The sequence below is a fragment of the Chroicocephalus ridibundus genome, chromosome 14, assembly GCF_963924245.1.
Source record: "Chroicocephalus ridibundus chromosome 14, bChrRid1.1, whole genome shotgun sequence".
NCBI lineage: Eukaryota > Metazoa > Chordata > Aves > Charadriiformes > Laridae > Chroicocephalus > Chroicocephalus ridibundus.
The window spans coordinates 1654739-1669703 of NC_086297.1; the positions used below are offsets into that span (position 1 = coordinate 1654739).

The following is a 14965-nucleotide window of genomic DNA, read 5'->3' on the forward strand; positions in this document are numbered from 1 at the left end:
ATATTTATTCATGAGTCTGATACATCTTTTGTGGGTAATGTTCCTTTAGTTTGTAAAACTAATTTGAAATTCAGCAGAAAGTCCCACAGCTTAGAGAAGTGCCTTTTCTTTGTTCTCTGAAGTTTTGTTTCAGCTAAATTATAGCTGCTTAAAATTCGCTATTTTATTTTCCTAATTTTACCATAGTGCTAAAATAATATTGGAACAGAAAGTACCACGTTTCTGTGTGATGGCAACACGAACAACCTTTGGGGAGAAGTGGACGAGTAGAGCTCGCTCCCCTGCCTTTTTACACCCAGAGCCTGCCCCTGTCCCCACGCTCCTGCCGAGAGCCCCAGGATCTGCCAAGCTCCTGAGATGTGGGTGGCAGAGGGACTCAGCTCTTCTCCTCGCTGCGCCGGTCGACACCTTGGCCGTAGCTGCTGTTCCTGGTGGCCGCTTCCACCCCATCCTGCTGAGCAGCTTCTGGCCGCGTGCGCGTGTGGTTTATTTTCTAGGGAAAGCGGCAAAAGTGTGCAGTGTAATGTACGCAGACTGAGGTTTCAAACCTTGTGAGATTGATGGTAAATTCAAGTATTCTAGTGATGCGTGGTAGATTAGGTTTTGTTTTGCTTTTTAAATAAAACTGTCTTTGAAGGGTAACTTTAGAATAACTTGAGAAAGCAAGCTGCAGGTTAGTTGGAAATTGGATTTACAGTTGTTTGTACTGAAAGTAGTACATTTCTACACGTTCTTTATAGTGGAATTCTAACATAGTTATATTTTTTCCTAGCAGGACTCTGTAATCATTCAATAAGTACCTTTGGGAGAATTAAATTTCAGAATTACATTTCTTCTCTCTGCAGCCATTGACTTTTCCTTTTCAAGATTTCCAGCGCTTGCTTTTGCAGTTGGATAACTGCACGGTGTTTTGAACACAGAGCAGAACATTGGTTGCTAACAGCTTTCTTCATCTCCAGTTGTCGATGCCTGCGATGTCCGAGTAGCAGCGCGTGCCCAGCAGTTATCTTCCTCCCCTCGAGGAGGTTCGTGGTGGTGGTGGTAGGCAGCGCACGGTTATTACAAAGAGGTTCCTGATGGATATGGATTGCAACAAGCCAAATATTCATACTTATGAAACCAGGTGAATATTCTGGGGACACCCGCAACTGATTTCACAAAGCTCTGCTAAGGTACCTCCAATCTCTCTGTACGTTGAGTTTTAGCCAAGTTCATCGTATTTCTATTTATGATCCAATTAAAAGCTGAGTCTAGGTTGGAAGAGCAGAAAGGATAGTACATCAACTGAATTCCCTTGTAATGACCGTGTTTTCATGTGAAGGCGTGATACAAGGCAGGGCACGCAGTACTGGCTTTTCCTGTCCTTCCCCAGGGCCGGGGCACTTCCCTGGGCTCGGCTTGGCAGCCTCTTGGCTTTCACAACAGACTCTTGTAGTGATCTGAGAGCCGATTCCTGGGAGCAAAACAAATTGTCCCTGGGTTTTGGGCTACTACATTTTCCATTCATGGTGAAAATAGAGAAACAAAATGTGCATACATTAACAGAGAGATGAAGGATATTGCAGGAGCATCTTCTCAGCCCGAGATGGGGACTTTATCTGCATTTATAAATATTGGTGCTTTTCCTCTGAACATGATGTTTCCTAGCAATCTGGGTTTTTTCTGAGAATAGTTATTTTCCACTTACAATAGATTGGCAGCCATTGTTCGTATTGTTTAGGATCAATTGAGGCGTTTTTCTAAATGTTATTTTGATTTGATGACTTTGTTCGTCAGTGAATTATGAAAGCTGTGATTGTTTAGTGCACAAGAAGGCTACAATACGTTACTGGCTCGTGTCTCACTTAATGCGGGCGCGTTGTGATGGCAGTAGTAATAGCACCATTAAAGAACAAAAGGTAGCAACACATAGTAGCTCTGTATCTGGCCAATCCCCTCGAATTACCATAAATATTTGAGCAATCTGAATAGTTTTGGACTCTGTAGTAAAGCTTTCCTGTTCTTATCTGGCACTGAAGGAATGTGGAATAAAGTATTCATCTAACCAAGTATAAAAATATGTATGCTATGCAGTTATAATCATGTGTCATTAATCAGAAAATACTGCAGAAACTCTGACAAATTAAAAACACAAGGATGTGTCTGCAAGGGCTTTTTCAGTCATTAAAAAGCTGCTTCACCTCTCAGGCAAACTATTTAATGGCAACTTCTTGCTCAGTGTACTGACATCTTCAAAGGCTCTGACATCTGTCGGCCTTTGAACTACCATTAAAAAATATTATCCCATTTCCATTCTTTTATGCCCATTTTTTTAATTATAGCCCTTCTTTCAAGTTAGGAACATGGTTGGTTTAAATGATGCTGTCCTTTCGTTTTCAGCCACCCAGCTGCGGTTTGAATAAATTGATGTAGAATCAAAGGCGGGACTTTAAAGGGAAAAGGTTTGATGGACTTGGACTCCGAACCAGATGAGGTTTTATGATGAAAAGGGTTTAATCCCAGCACAGGCATCGCTTCTATCAGTCGAGCAGTACAAAGCGATTCATATATATAGGTTCACGAGAAATGATCTATTTTTTTTTTAAACAGCACAGATCTCTTCAGGACTTGCAAATGTGGCATTAGCTAATATTCAGAGAGCTGATTTCCTTTCATCCACCAGAAGCTTATGATTATAGTACAGTTCTCGAATTGGAAATGAGAGCTGCAACACAGATTTAAAGCTATGCTGTCTGATTTGTATTCAATATACATGTCACTGCGGGACAAGCCAGTCTAGGCCGAGCTGGTTCAATAAAGGGAAAAACAGTTTCAGCATCTGAAATTCTGGTGGGGGGGAGAGGTACCAATTAATTCTTACCTGCTCTACCTGAGTATTGTGTCGGATAGTTGGTAGATTACTATCGTTTCTAAAGCTGTGCAAACAGTCCCTTGTGATAACATTCCTTTGGCATCTTTTGCATCAGAGGCTGAGAGAAAATACGCGACATTAATCAGTAATGGCTTCTAATGTAGTCATTTATATGGAAGGCAATGTTTGTTTTTCTCTGCGTGAGTTTCAAGGAGGTTTAGCAGAGACAGCCTTGCTGTTCCTTTATAGCAATAGCCTTCATTAATGTGGTAATTAGGCGTGCATATGGAGAAAACCGAAATATGTCTCAACAAACGCATCAGATGCCATTTGTCACAAATACCACCTCGTGGCATTCAAGAAATAATCTCTCTGATAGTTCCCTGATCTTCGTGTTTCATGGTAGCTGAAATGGGGTACGTAGTCATGACCTCTTACACAATCAGATTGTGTCCCTCAAACCAGTGATGCTTTCCAGAAAAGTAAAAGCAGTAGATTTCAAAAGTCTGCAAATGTTGTCCTCTGAAAAGGCTGTGCTGCGTTGGTGTAGAGGAAGGAGACTGCTTCCTTGGGCGCTCTGCCTCCAGTCAACAGTTTCTCCTTCAAGCCCTCCCCACGACAGTTGTTCCCTGCCACAGTATTCCGTTTAGGAGTAACACATTGCTCCCGATCTCTTAATGCAATTTTGAGGTTGGGTTTTTTGGGGGGTGGGTAGTAAATATAAACATGGATCTGCATAAATGGATACATTTAACCGTTTATTTTATTTTACTGGTATTTCAAATAATTTGTGTCTAGTGTGTATTTTGATGTAACATTTAAACTATATATTAATATTTATTCAAAGTACACTAGATTCAAAACAGTTGCATAAATCAGTCTGAAGAAATGCCTGCCCCAGGATGCAGTGGCCTGTTTGTCATTCAGAAAGTGAAAGTGGCATCCACTGAATCCAAGGACAAACTGAGAAGGATGAAAAGGATAGAGATCAGTGTAAAGGTGCCAGAGAAAGATACTGAGCCAAAAATACTCTCGATTTCAAGACAAGAAATGTTACGCACAGAGTTTTCATTTATTTTGTACTGTGATTGATCTTGTCTTCCTGAAGCGGTAGCTGGGGAGCGTGATGCTTCCAAAAGGTCTCTGAACTCAGAGGAGCCACTGTCGAGATGATGGGGGTGGTGCAACCAGCACTTGAGGATGAAGGTGCAGAGAGGGAGACTAGGAATGGTGTCAGCTGTGTGTGTACCCAAAATACACCTGATGCTTTTGACTCTAACCTAACACCTACGTTGGAGTCAAGACTACCTTCTCTAGGACTTTCCTCCTCAGACGGACGTGGCAAACTTATCTTGTTGATGTGAGGATTGACACTAAAGATGGTCAACTAGAATATGCTGCTTCCAATTAGGAGCTGATTTCAAAACGGAGAAAGTCAAAAGCTGCACATGTGTGTAATTCTGCATCCTCTCTGCGTAAGCAGCTAACCTACAGATAAGAATTTACCACAACTCGTTGATTTGCAGAAATATTGCAGCTATTGTTACTGCCTTCCAGAAATTAGGGTTTTTTTGAAAGTTAGAAGCTGATTATTTCTTTAAGGTCTAAACCTGTAAGCGACACAATTTTTATTTCTGAAGCTGCTGGATTTCAGGATTTCTGCCCACACATATTGCCATTCATGAGACCGAGAATGAGGACTTCATGCTTGGTTAAAGACCGTCATCCTCACTATAGCAGCATGACATCAGGAATGAGAGAGTTTCCGGGTGTATTAGGTTCTTTAGTAGAGCAGAACAGTACACACAGGCCAGTACGTTTAAGTCATCTTTAGTCATTGGCCCAGAGAGTAACAGCTCCTTAGTTGTTTTCCTATAATTTTTCTGGAATTTTGAAAAATGTGTCTTTTTCACCTTGATTAACTGTCAAGGCAGAGTTGGACAGTAGCATCAACTTCAAGTTCTCCTCAAGTCCCTCAACTGCCTGTTGAGGAGATGGTCATGGCAGATGACCTGAACGGGAGTTAGCGTCCAAAGTTTGTATTTCTACAAGTTTTAACCTCAGAAGTTAAAGATGGGAGAGATCTTAGGCATGCGCATCTTGTTACTTGGGCTTTGTATCTGCATTGTGTCTTATGTTTCTCCTGCCAAGTTTGGCAACCGATGCCGATTCCGTTACAGTCACCATAAAACCCTTACGGGATGTGTGGGGTAAGATTTCTGGAATACTCAAAGTATGTATGTGGTTCGAGCAGTAATTTAAACAAATGCATGCAAAAGAGAAGGGTGTGATGCTTTTATGGGTGGTTTTTGGGGGCAGAGGTGGAGTTGTCTTGCTTGGGTTTTTTTACTTACTGTCATAAAAAACCAGTCATTAGTTGACAGGGCAAAGACATTTCTCATAGACAATAGAGCCTGTACCTCTTCTGGGGACAAATTAGGAATGATAATACGTTTAATTTTGCTGCCTCATAGAGATGAATGTCTGTGGTAATCCTTAAATCTGTAATAGATCATGTCTGCATTTAAATGGGAATTGCATGTTGTTCAGGAAATGCTAATGCTTTTAAATTTAATACGTGGAAAATTTAAATGCAAATGTTTTTCAGAAGCTTTGATTTCGGGGATGCTGGACACAGAAGTACTCTGTCGGATTGACGGGTAGTTCTTCCCAGTCCGCCGCAGAGAGCTTTAGCCTCTATTCCTCTATTCCACTGCGGGAAAGCCCTGTCCTTCCTTAAATATCAGTAGCTTTTCTTCAGTTTCCGAACCAGCTTTGCTCCAATACTATTTCAGAACTGAATATGTCTTTAACATTCATCCAAAAGGAATGTTTTCCTTTTGCATCCTGAAAGACAGAAAATAAAGCTTGATATTTTTTCACGAAGGAAAACAGGGAAGACTAAACATGTTTGGTGTAATTTTCATTCATCGCTGCATTAAGCAGGTATTTACAGCCAATTTTTAAATAATTTTTTTGTCTCCATCATATTTAAGTTACGTTAGTGTAGGTATATAGATTACTGGGTCCCTACTTGAGTGCGTCTGTTAAATTTCGTAGTAGAAAGACAGAAGGAAACAAGTCCTCACCTAGTCCTTTCCAGGGAGGTGTCTCAGTAGTCTTATTCAAATCACTTTATTTGTACGAAGAAAAACACAAATGTAAACACTTCTTCCATCTGATAAGAAGAGAGGAGAAAGAAGGCTGTATGTTTTAATTTTTGACTCAGTAATCTATTTCGAAGCAAAGACAGTAACTCGGGTAGTAAGAACCTGTTCTGGACCTGTCTTCCAGGCAAGAGGGCCAAATCTTTTCCAGGTCTTAGAACTGTTAAATGGAAAATGCATTTCCATGTATCTCAGTTTCAACTTGGGAAGTAATCCTTTTGCTCACCAGCGCACCGGATTGTTTAGTTACACACGTGGGCTTGAGGTTCTTCCATTTGACTAAAAATCATTTTCTTAGGAAGGCACTGACAATAACCAACCTATATGAAGTTCTGCTTTCTAGCTGCTGTTAACTAAATTAGAATCAAATGGACTTATGTAAATTAAGAAATCAAAATAAGCTCCGTTAATTTTAAGCTCTTTGTGGAGCTGTTCAAATGGATGTCTGATTTTCTTTCTTTTTCTCACCCCCCCCCGCCCTCCTTTTTTTTTTTTTTTTTTTTAAAGCCCAGTAGTTTGTAGCTTAAGTGCCATTTACATTAACTGGGATTTAGGCAGCTAACTGGCTTCTTTAAAAGAGCAGATCTATTTCAGTGCACTCCTTCTGGGAAAAAAAAAAAATCAAAATTTGTGTTTTGCTTAACTTTGTCACAGCAGATCTTGGGAATTTGCTACCCTGTTCTCACATCTAGTCATACATGTAGAAACAGGAACGATGACAATAGTTTTGATGTAACTTTTCCTCCTGGCATTTTGATACCCGTGTCTCGCACACTTCTTTCCAGCCTTCAGAAATATATGGCAAAGTTAGTGAGTAGTTTGGGGTTTAGATGTCGTTAATTTTATTGAAAATGGAGCTCAGCAGAAGGTAACTTCTCGTTATTGTTTTTCATGAGTCAACACTTCCATCATGTTTCAGGAAAATGCTGAAGCTGTAGAGCAAGAGTAGACAACATAGAGCAAACGCATTACTAAGAGATAAAATATAAAGGGTGTTGGATTTTTTGAGGGATTGTGTTAAGTTCAGGGGAAAAAATGAAGTTGACCGTGGTTTAAATACGAAGGAAGAGGGATGTTTAGCCTCCAGCAGCGCCGTACAGGTAGGGTGGTGTTAAACCTGTCCCCAGCCCTAACTAACACCTTAGTAGATACAAAATAAGCAAGGTTGGTAGGAATATACTTTTATCAGATTCATAAATGTTTGAGCCATTTTTCAGAGCATGCAAGGTGCTGAAACAGTCCAAGTAAAGAATCTTACAAAGGAGGTTTGACGTTTAAAAGCAGCTTAATGCTGTTAAAATTAATAGAATAAATATGTAAGTTAGCAGCTCAACACCTCGCTTTACAAGTCCTAGTGGATGTTTTCAAGCGAGATGTCAGAGGTACGTTTGCAAAGGTGGGAAAGCAGGGATTGTCTTGATAGACCTTTGCGTAAACCCTGTAAGATGGGGATTCAGATTTTACACCGGTGAACAGCAAACATTTTACTGTTGGTACTATGGTTGCCATCTGTGCTGCTTTTACTTAAGTTTTACCGAAGTTTTTTTTCTGTTTGAGTCTAGAGAACTGCCAGTCTTTGTATGCGGTGCGGGTTGGTGGAACGGTTTGGTTTGTGGAATGGTTTTTCTACAAGAAAATACCTAAACTTGATATTATACAGCCTGATTTAGGAGCTGTGAACGCTTGGTTTATGAATGTATTAATATCTTCATCCCATCACTGCGATGCAGTCGTATATAGGATAAAGATGTCTGCTAGTTAACAAACTGGGCAATAGCACCAACATTATGGAAAGAATTTTTTTCCCCTCGAGAATGAGGACACAGAAGTATGCACAAAATACTATATAAGCATGTAATAAAATGCATCTCTCTGAGTACTGAAGTTTTAGCTTTGCTGATATTTTAGTATTTCTAGGGAGTACCAGACTAGTGATCACGACTCCTTGTAATTAGGGGGTGCTATCAGAGTCCTGCGCTTCCATGATCTCCTCCGGAAGAGCCTGCACGGCCCCGTGCTTTTAGGAAAATTCGATCGATGCTCTTAGGAGGTGAGGCCAACCTGTTGCTCATTGAACTCTTGTTCATTTTCACTTGGTTTCACACCATTTCATTTATCTGCTCCCTTAATTACCATATTTATGGGCCTATGTGTTCTTACCCAAAAGGCATTTAAACTTGACAGTGTAATAGATTGTGCTGTGAAGGCTAAATAGCTGTTTATTACTTATCCCTGTTAATTTGCGCTCTGCCACATCATTACTCGTGTGATAATGTACGTGACATTTGTGGAAGTAGTTTTCTTTGCAAATCAAATCTATCTCTTTAAGGATTCATATTGACAAATTGCTGATTTTTACCAGTCACAAGAAAAATTGGGTAATAAAGTCTTAACCTATTTTAATTGAAATGGCTATTGTATGGAAAACATTTTCAATGTATTTGGTTAAAATGGAGATACTTGAGTTAATTTCAAAGCTTTATTTAGAAGATGATGTTAAAAACTTGAGTTACTGAATTTTAATGACTCTTGCTAATTAAAAATCCTTTTAAAAGTATTGGGTTAGGTTTGATTTCTCTTCAGATTTGGATTGTAGCTTAGACAAAAAGATCCCTCTTTCGGCACTGCTGTGCACCCTTTGTGTCACTGTCGTGTTGCAAAGGAGCCACAAATGCAGCTGCCGCCTGGCTGAAGGCGGCTGGAATTGCTGTGGCGTGGGGCAGAGCAGGGGTACTGGGACCAGTGGGTGCTGCTCAGTAGGACGCTTTGAGGGCAAAAAGGTCCGAGAGCCATTAGGGCTGGGCCGGGCCCGTGGGGTGCCTTTGGTTGCCCCTTTTATCTCTTAAGGGTAAAATTCACGGAGATAGTTCCCTGAAACCAGAATGAGATCAAGTGCGAGACTGATTGCTGTGACTTGCTGAAACTGCGATATTAAGACTCGTTAATATAAACCAATTTTGTATTAAACACAAACCAACATTACTCAACTTTGAAGTTCTTACAGCTATACATTTTTCTTAGCTTAGACCTGCAAACAAATAATATTTGTTTACTTTTTCAGCATGCTTTTATGTTAGATACATTGGTTGCTTTTGTGATGGTAGAGAAACTTATCTGTTTCTCAGCACTTTACAAAGCTTTGTTTATTAATAAGAAAGCTAAAGTAGTTCAGACTCCCGCTTTCAACAGATAATCCTTTCTAAGGTCTTTTACACTAAATATGTCACCAGTTGTGGCATGGCTGGGGTGGGATACTTCATCCACCTCTTGGGGGACGATCGTGGGTAAAAAGGGAGTCATTGTCACCACGGAATCACTGGGTGCTTCTACTTTGTTCCTTATTTTCCTTTCCTCCTCCTTCATCAAAGTGAGATTTGTTTTTACTTCAGACTTCCTTTCCCTTGACTGGACTGATCTCCTTTCAAAAATAATCCACTCCCCAGTCGCAGATGTTATGTGTACCTCATCCATCTCTGTCACATCACGCCGGCGTAACAAGACACAGAAACAAATCTCCCTTTCAGAAGGGCTCAGCTGACGGTCTCACAGACCACACTGTTCAAATGCATCCAGGAATTTAGTGTTCTTCCAGGTGAGAAAATGCTGAGCAAGTATTGGCGGGCACAGAGGCAGGAGCTGCGTATCGGTGGCTCAAACCAGGCTATTACTTATGGGCTAATATTTTAGGTTATTGTCCTAGAAAGGGTCGTAGTGACCACGTAACCCAACGGTTCACGTTCAAAGTAAGTCCATGGAACTGCTCAGAGGTTTTGGGGGGCTTTGGGGGGTGTTTCAAAGTGTTACATGCAAGCAAAATTAAACGCAGCAAATTGAGACCTATGCAGTCATCTGCAGCGGAAGCCAAGTTAGCCCAACGCGGAAAGCTTTTGAAACTCAGTTTCAAGAGTTGTCGTGTTCCACTTGAGAAATGTCTTTAAAAGTGATACTTTTTTTTTTCGTCAGCCTGAGTAGACTCAGCAGCGAAGAGCAAGGAAGGGTTATTGCAACTTCATCTGCTGGGAGATGTTAGTCACTTACTGTAAAAACTGCTGAAGCAACACCTAAATGACTCGAGATCTGAGCCTCGGGGAATAAGTTCATTTGATCTTAACTCCGTGTTGCCTTGTTTTTGTGAGTTTAAAATGCCCTCAACACTATTTGAAGCTAAATACGGCGATGGGTGGATGTGGTCTGGTGTGTAATACATTGAGAGGGAGACAGTGAAGTCCGTGTATTCCGTCACTGTGAGTATAAAAGATGCGGTCATGCTCCAGCCTCTTCCTTAGAAACCGAGCCAAGTAAATGCTTCATGGGGTTGAAGTAGAAGCTCCTGAAAAATAAATAAAATATATATTTTATAATTCTTTTTTAATTAGACTGTAGTCACTCGGTCCATTTCTCATCTCTGTTGCATGTAACTGTAGCAGAGTCTCAGACATCAGCAACAGATTTTAATTTAAACTTTTTGCCAGCTTTATATTTTCTTATGCAATTTACTTTTTAAAATTAAGAGCACATGTTTTCCTTCCAAATAACATGCAGAACGTTTATTGGCATTTTAAATAGGCCAAAGTGAGTGAGCAACCTTCTTTTTTTCTTTCAAGTCTATTTTTTCCCTACAGGCAAATTGCTGTGGGCTTATGACCCACCCTTTTTATGACACTATTTCAGCACAGATATTCTTAGTTAGAATTCTAAGTTATTCCTTTGAAACAGAAATAGAAATCGGCATCTCAGCTAGCAGTTTCTTCAGCTATGGGATTGTCTTACGTGCATACACGTACATACAAGTATGCCCTATAAATTCATGTGAAATCTCTACCCTGTCACACAGTTTACTTTACATATTTGTATTTTTGGGGCACTCTGTAAGCTAGTGGTTTCTTTCTATTTGTTTTTCTTTATGTGGATTAATAGTCATTTTAGAAACTGCTTTCGTGTTCGGGGTGTGCTGCTATGGCATGGCCATCCTGTGGAATTGCTATGAACTTCTGCCTTCTTTGGAAGAGAGATATGGATGTCTTTTATTGCATTTTCTTGTACCCGTACAACCGAAATAAAGACTATAACATTTTGATCCAAAAAGAAGGCAGCAAGCAGCCATAAAATTTTGGACCTGCTATATAGTGTGAAGTCTTTATTTCTTATGTTCAAGCCTTATGTTTAGCACAAGAATCATTTACTCTGGGCGAGCGTTTCAGATGTGTATGTCTGAGAGCAGCCCTTGTACCCAAGTTGTTGTTTGGACCGTGCAAACAGCGTGGTAGGCATGGTTCGCAGGCACGGGCTGGAGCAGCTAGGAAAGGAAGTTAAGAAACCAACACTGAGAAAGGGCGTTCGGTTTTACAGGGAAGCCGAGCAAGCATCGTGCCTTCAGATCTCAGGCACGAGAAGTGAGCTTTGGTGATTGAGTCTTTTGTTTTTCCACAGAATCGGTAAGAAAAGACAGTTGCTCTTAAGTTTTATGTTTCATGGATTTTTCACAACTGAGAATAATGTCATCTTGTTGGTTGTTTTTTTCCCCTAGTAGTACTAATTTGCTTACATTTAAGTATAATAAGAGTTGATTAAACCTGGCAAGTGGAATAGCAGAATCTTAGTGGTGGAAAGTTGGGGATTCAGGTCCTTTAGCAGCTGGAGATATCCGTGTCACACAAAGTTGTCTTGTGCAGCAAGTTGTTCGGTTGTAAGCCGCTTCTGCCAGTGACTTTGTTTATGGGAAAAAATAATCTGGCTGTGAGAACTAGACTTATTTTAAAGTAATTGACAAGAACTGTGGCGGTGATCCCCAATATAAGCTTTTTCCAGTCACTTTGGAGAGATTAGATGTCTCTTAACATCATCTTACTGGCAGCAAACTTGCTCCAAAGGGACTCCTTTAATCATATTAGTTTCGCTGCCATCACCCCGTCTTCAAATTCTTTCTTCTTTCCCAGCAGAACCAAATCTGCTTTTGCCATCTATTAGGTCCAACATTAATACTCCTGTGCATATTAATTACTGTTACTTCACGTATAGCATTCAGCCCACTGTCTTTGGGCTCCCCCGTTTTGAATCCGAGGGCTCGGAGCTGTTGCTTTTTCCACGTGGCAGTAGAAAACACTGTATTGTGCTATTTGATTTTCTAATGGCTTTGTGTAAGAATTATTGAATATAGAACAAAGGAAAGCAGAAAGACCTAACAGTTAAATCAGGAGTTCACCCAGTCTCTATTTTGGCTTGTAATATGCTTTATGAATGAATTTTCCCTGTATTGTAAGTCGGCCTTGGCTGCTTGTCCTAAATATTTTATCAAACTTTTTAGGAAACTTCTGAGCAATGTAGTATCTTAGTTTCACTTATCCAGGAAGAAAAAAAAAGTTTTAGGAAGCTTTCTGTTTTTTAAAAAAGAAGGAAGGAAGGAAGAAAAAAAAAAAAAAGGAAAGTGGTAGTGGAGGGAGAATGAGCCCTCAAAAAGAGCTCTCACAGATTAAAAAAAAATTGTTACTATTCCAGGCAGGACTTGCATGGGAACGGCTATTAAAAACCCCAAATGCTACTCTGTACGTCAGTTTAGAACCGGACTGTGTCATCCTGTAGAAATTGTAGCTCTGTAGCATTTTGTTGGTTAAGTAAAAGCCAGTTCGGCTGACATTTTGTCGTGATCTGGAGGTGCAATTGCTTTCTAAAAGAATTATAGAAGTATATTGTAGATTATAATTATGTACTAAAATGATCTTTACATTTTAGTCTGTACCATTATATGCTAAAATGTACTTTACATTTTTAGTCTGTGTACAGATTTAAAAAATTAAACATGTGTAGAGGAAAAGATCAGGAAAGGAAGGAAAGGATCTAGAGCAGATTACACTATAGGAAACACATGTTTGAGATAATGCTGATAGAGCCGAAGTATGTGGCCTGTGTTATACTTCTGTATACAAACGATGTGCTTGTTCCATCTCTGCGCATACACACTCAAAATCTTCCCTTTGACAGAGCAGGGAATAATGCCAACGAGTAATTAGGAAGGCATGGACGCAAAAGTCAGTCTTGTGACACATTTCTGAGACGGTTAATATTATTTAATACACGTTACAGCTGAGATAGATAGTCAAAGGACACGACTGAAGGTTTGAGGGGAGACGACAAGTCTTTTATTACACCATATAGTTCAAATAGTTTGAAAAAACAGGCAAACTTTCAAGCCTCGATTTTTCCCTCTCAGATCACAGTATTTATAACAATCTGTCCCGGGATATTAATGTACAAGGCAATGTTTCTGATAGTCATTCATTTCCCAACCTTGGTCAGAAATGAATGTTTCTTTTTCAAAGATTTGTAGTAATGTGGTTTTCAGAGACTGCAAATAGATGGTTTAACTGAATACAGACAGTATATTAAAAATGTCTAAAGAAGAAAAATAGTAGTTGGAGAGAGAGATCAGTTCAGAGCTCTAGAAGCAGTAACTGGCGTTCCAGGGCAATGGGATCGTTAAATATACAGTAATTTTCATCAGATTTTCTTATGAAGCCTTTAATAAGCTTCAGCTGAGTCACCTACATCTATTTGGCAGAACATCAATTTCTCATCTCAATATTATCACATCCTCTGTGAAAGAATTCCAGGGAACTGCGCAGTTACTTGTGAAGCAGGAAGGAAAAAGGGGGAAATGCTGTGTGACGTTTTTAGTGAAAATGCTCATTTTCAGAATTATATTTCTGAACGAAGATATACACGTGCTTGCAACATCATACATTGCAGTTGGCTGTAAGGACAACGGTTTTGTGTCACAAATACGATGGTCCTGTACTTTGTTTAAGAAGCTACAGAAGAAACACGGTTAGAAAAGTAACGGGAGTTACATGCAAGTGTAAAGCTAAAGTAATAAACGTGTGCTCTCCTGCCACTGTAAAGCAGCGGTGTGTTCTCTGTGCTCCAGGGGCAGCACAGCTTTACCGTGTATAACTTCCATCCCGTACTCCTGCAGGTTCCCGCGTGGAAGGCAGTGAGCTCTCCTGCTCCCGCTCCATCGTCCCCCCGTGCTACTGCTGCGTCACACCACGTACTTTGCTCCCAAGGACTGAGGGATGATCTGTGATCACATAAAAGAGAGTTGTGGATTCTGAAATCCATGTCTTGCATTTTGAAGGTCCTGTGTCTCGTCTACGCTGTGTTTGCAGAGTCTTAAGGATTCTCTGCATTGGTCCGCGTCGTCCTCTCTCGATGTGCTCTGGTTCCTGCACCTGGAGCAGGACGTTCTTTGATACGTACCTGGTGCACGTTAGCACATTATGCTGAAATACAGTCTGTAACCTGTAGCATTGACTGATAAATGGTTGATGATACAGTGGTATCTCATTAGAAGGTGGTAGGTCCTTCCTTAAGGGAGGAAAAAAAAAAAAAAAAGACGGCAGGGACATTATATGTAGTGATTATATGCCACAAACTAAATTTCTTCACCTATGGGGACACCCCTTCCAAAAACCTTGCTCCATCCATGCTTTGGGCAGGGGGGAGCTGTATTCACCTGCGGGTGTGAAGAGAGGGGACAGAGCAGCAGGAGGGGCCAAGGAAGGGGACAGAGAATCCTTCGAGTCTCCTACCTACCCCAGCTAACAGCCTGCCTGAGAAAATCGAGTTCTTTTGTGATTTTGGTGGTTTTTTTTTTTACTTTGATTGTTCTGTATTTCAGGTTATCTGTGATATGGAGAACCAAATCCACAAGCTGAGGGAAGAGCTTATCCAGGTGAACGCTCAGCGGAAGCAGCAGCTGCTGGAGCTGAGCCATCAGTGGGAAGAGAAGAAGCAGAGGGTGGCTCGAGACCATGAGACGGCTCTGAATAAGCTGAAAGTGGAGGCAGAAAAAATGACATTAGACCTGAAAAAGATACATGCAGCAGAAATAGAGAAGGCCTTGGAAAAGGTAAGAGGTTCACATGGGGCTTCTCCTTGTGGCACGGCACAA

At 40.6% G+C, this 14965-nt stretch overlaps 1 protein-coding gene across 6 annotated transcripts in view; it reads left to right on the top strand.

The window, feature by feature from the left end:
• Window positions 1-14965, top strand: part of CEP112 (centrosomal protein 112) — a 204123-nt gene that overhangs the window by 94342 nt on the left and 94816 nt on the right. For all 6 annotated transcript variants that reach the window (XR_010073347.1, XM_063352596.1, XM_063352598.1 and 3 more), the window contains one exon: window positions 14693-14923. Coding sequence is in view for 5 of the 6 variants with exons in the window: in XM_063352596.1 (XP_063208666.1) it covers window positions 14693-14923 (231 nt within the window). In the remaining variant the exon portion in view is untranslated. The remainder of the gene's footprint in view (window positions 1-14692; window positions 14924-14965) is intronic.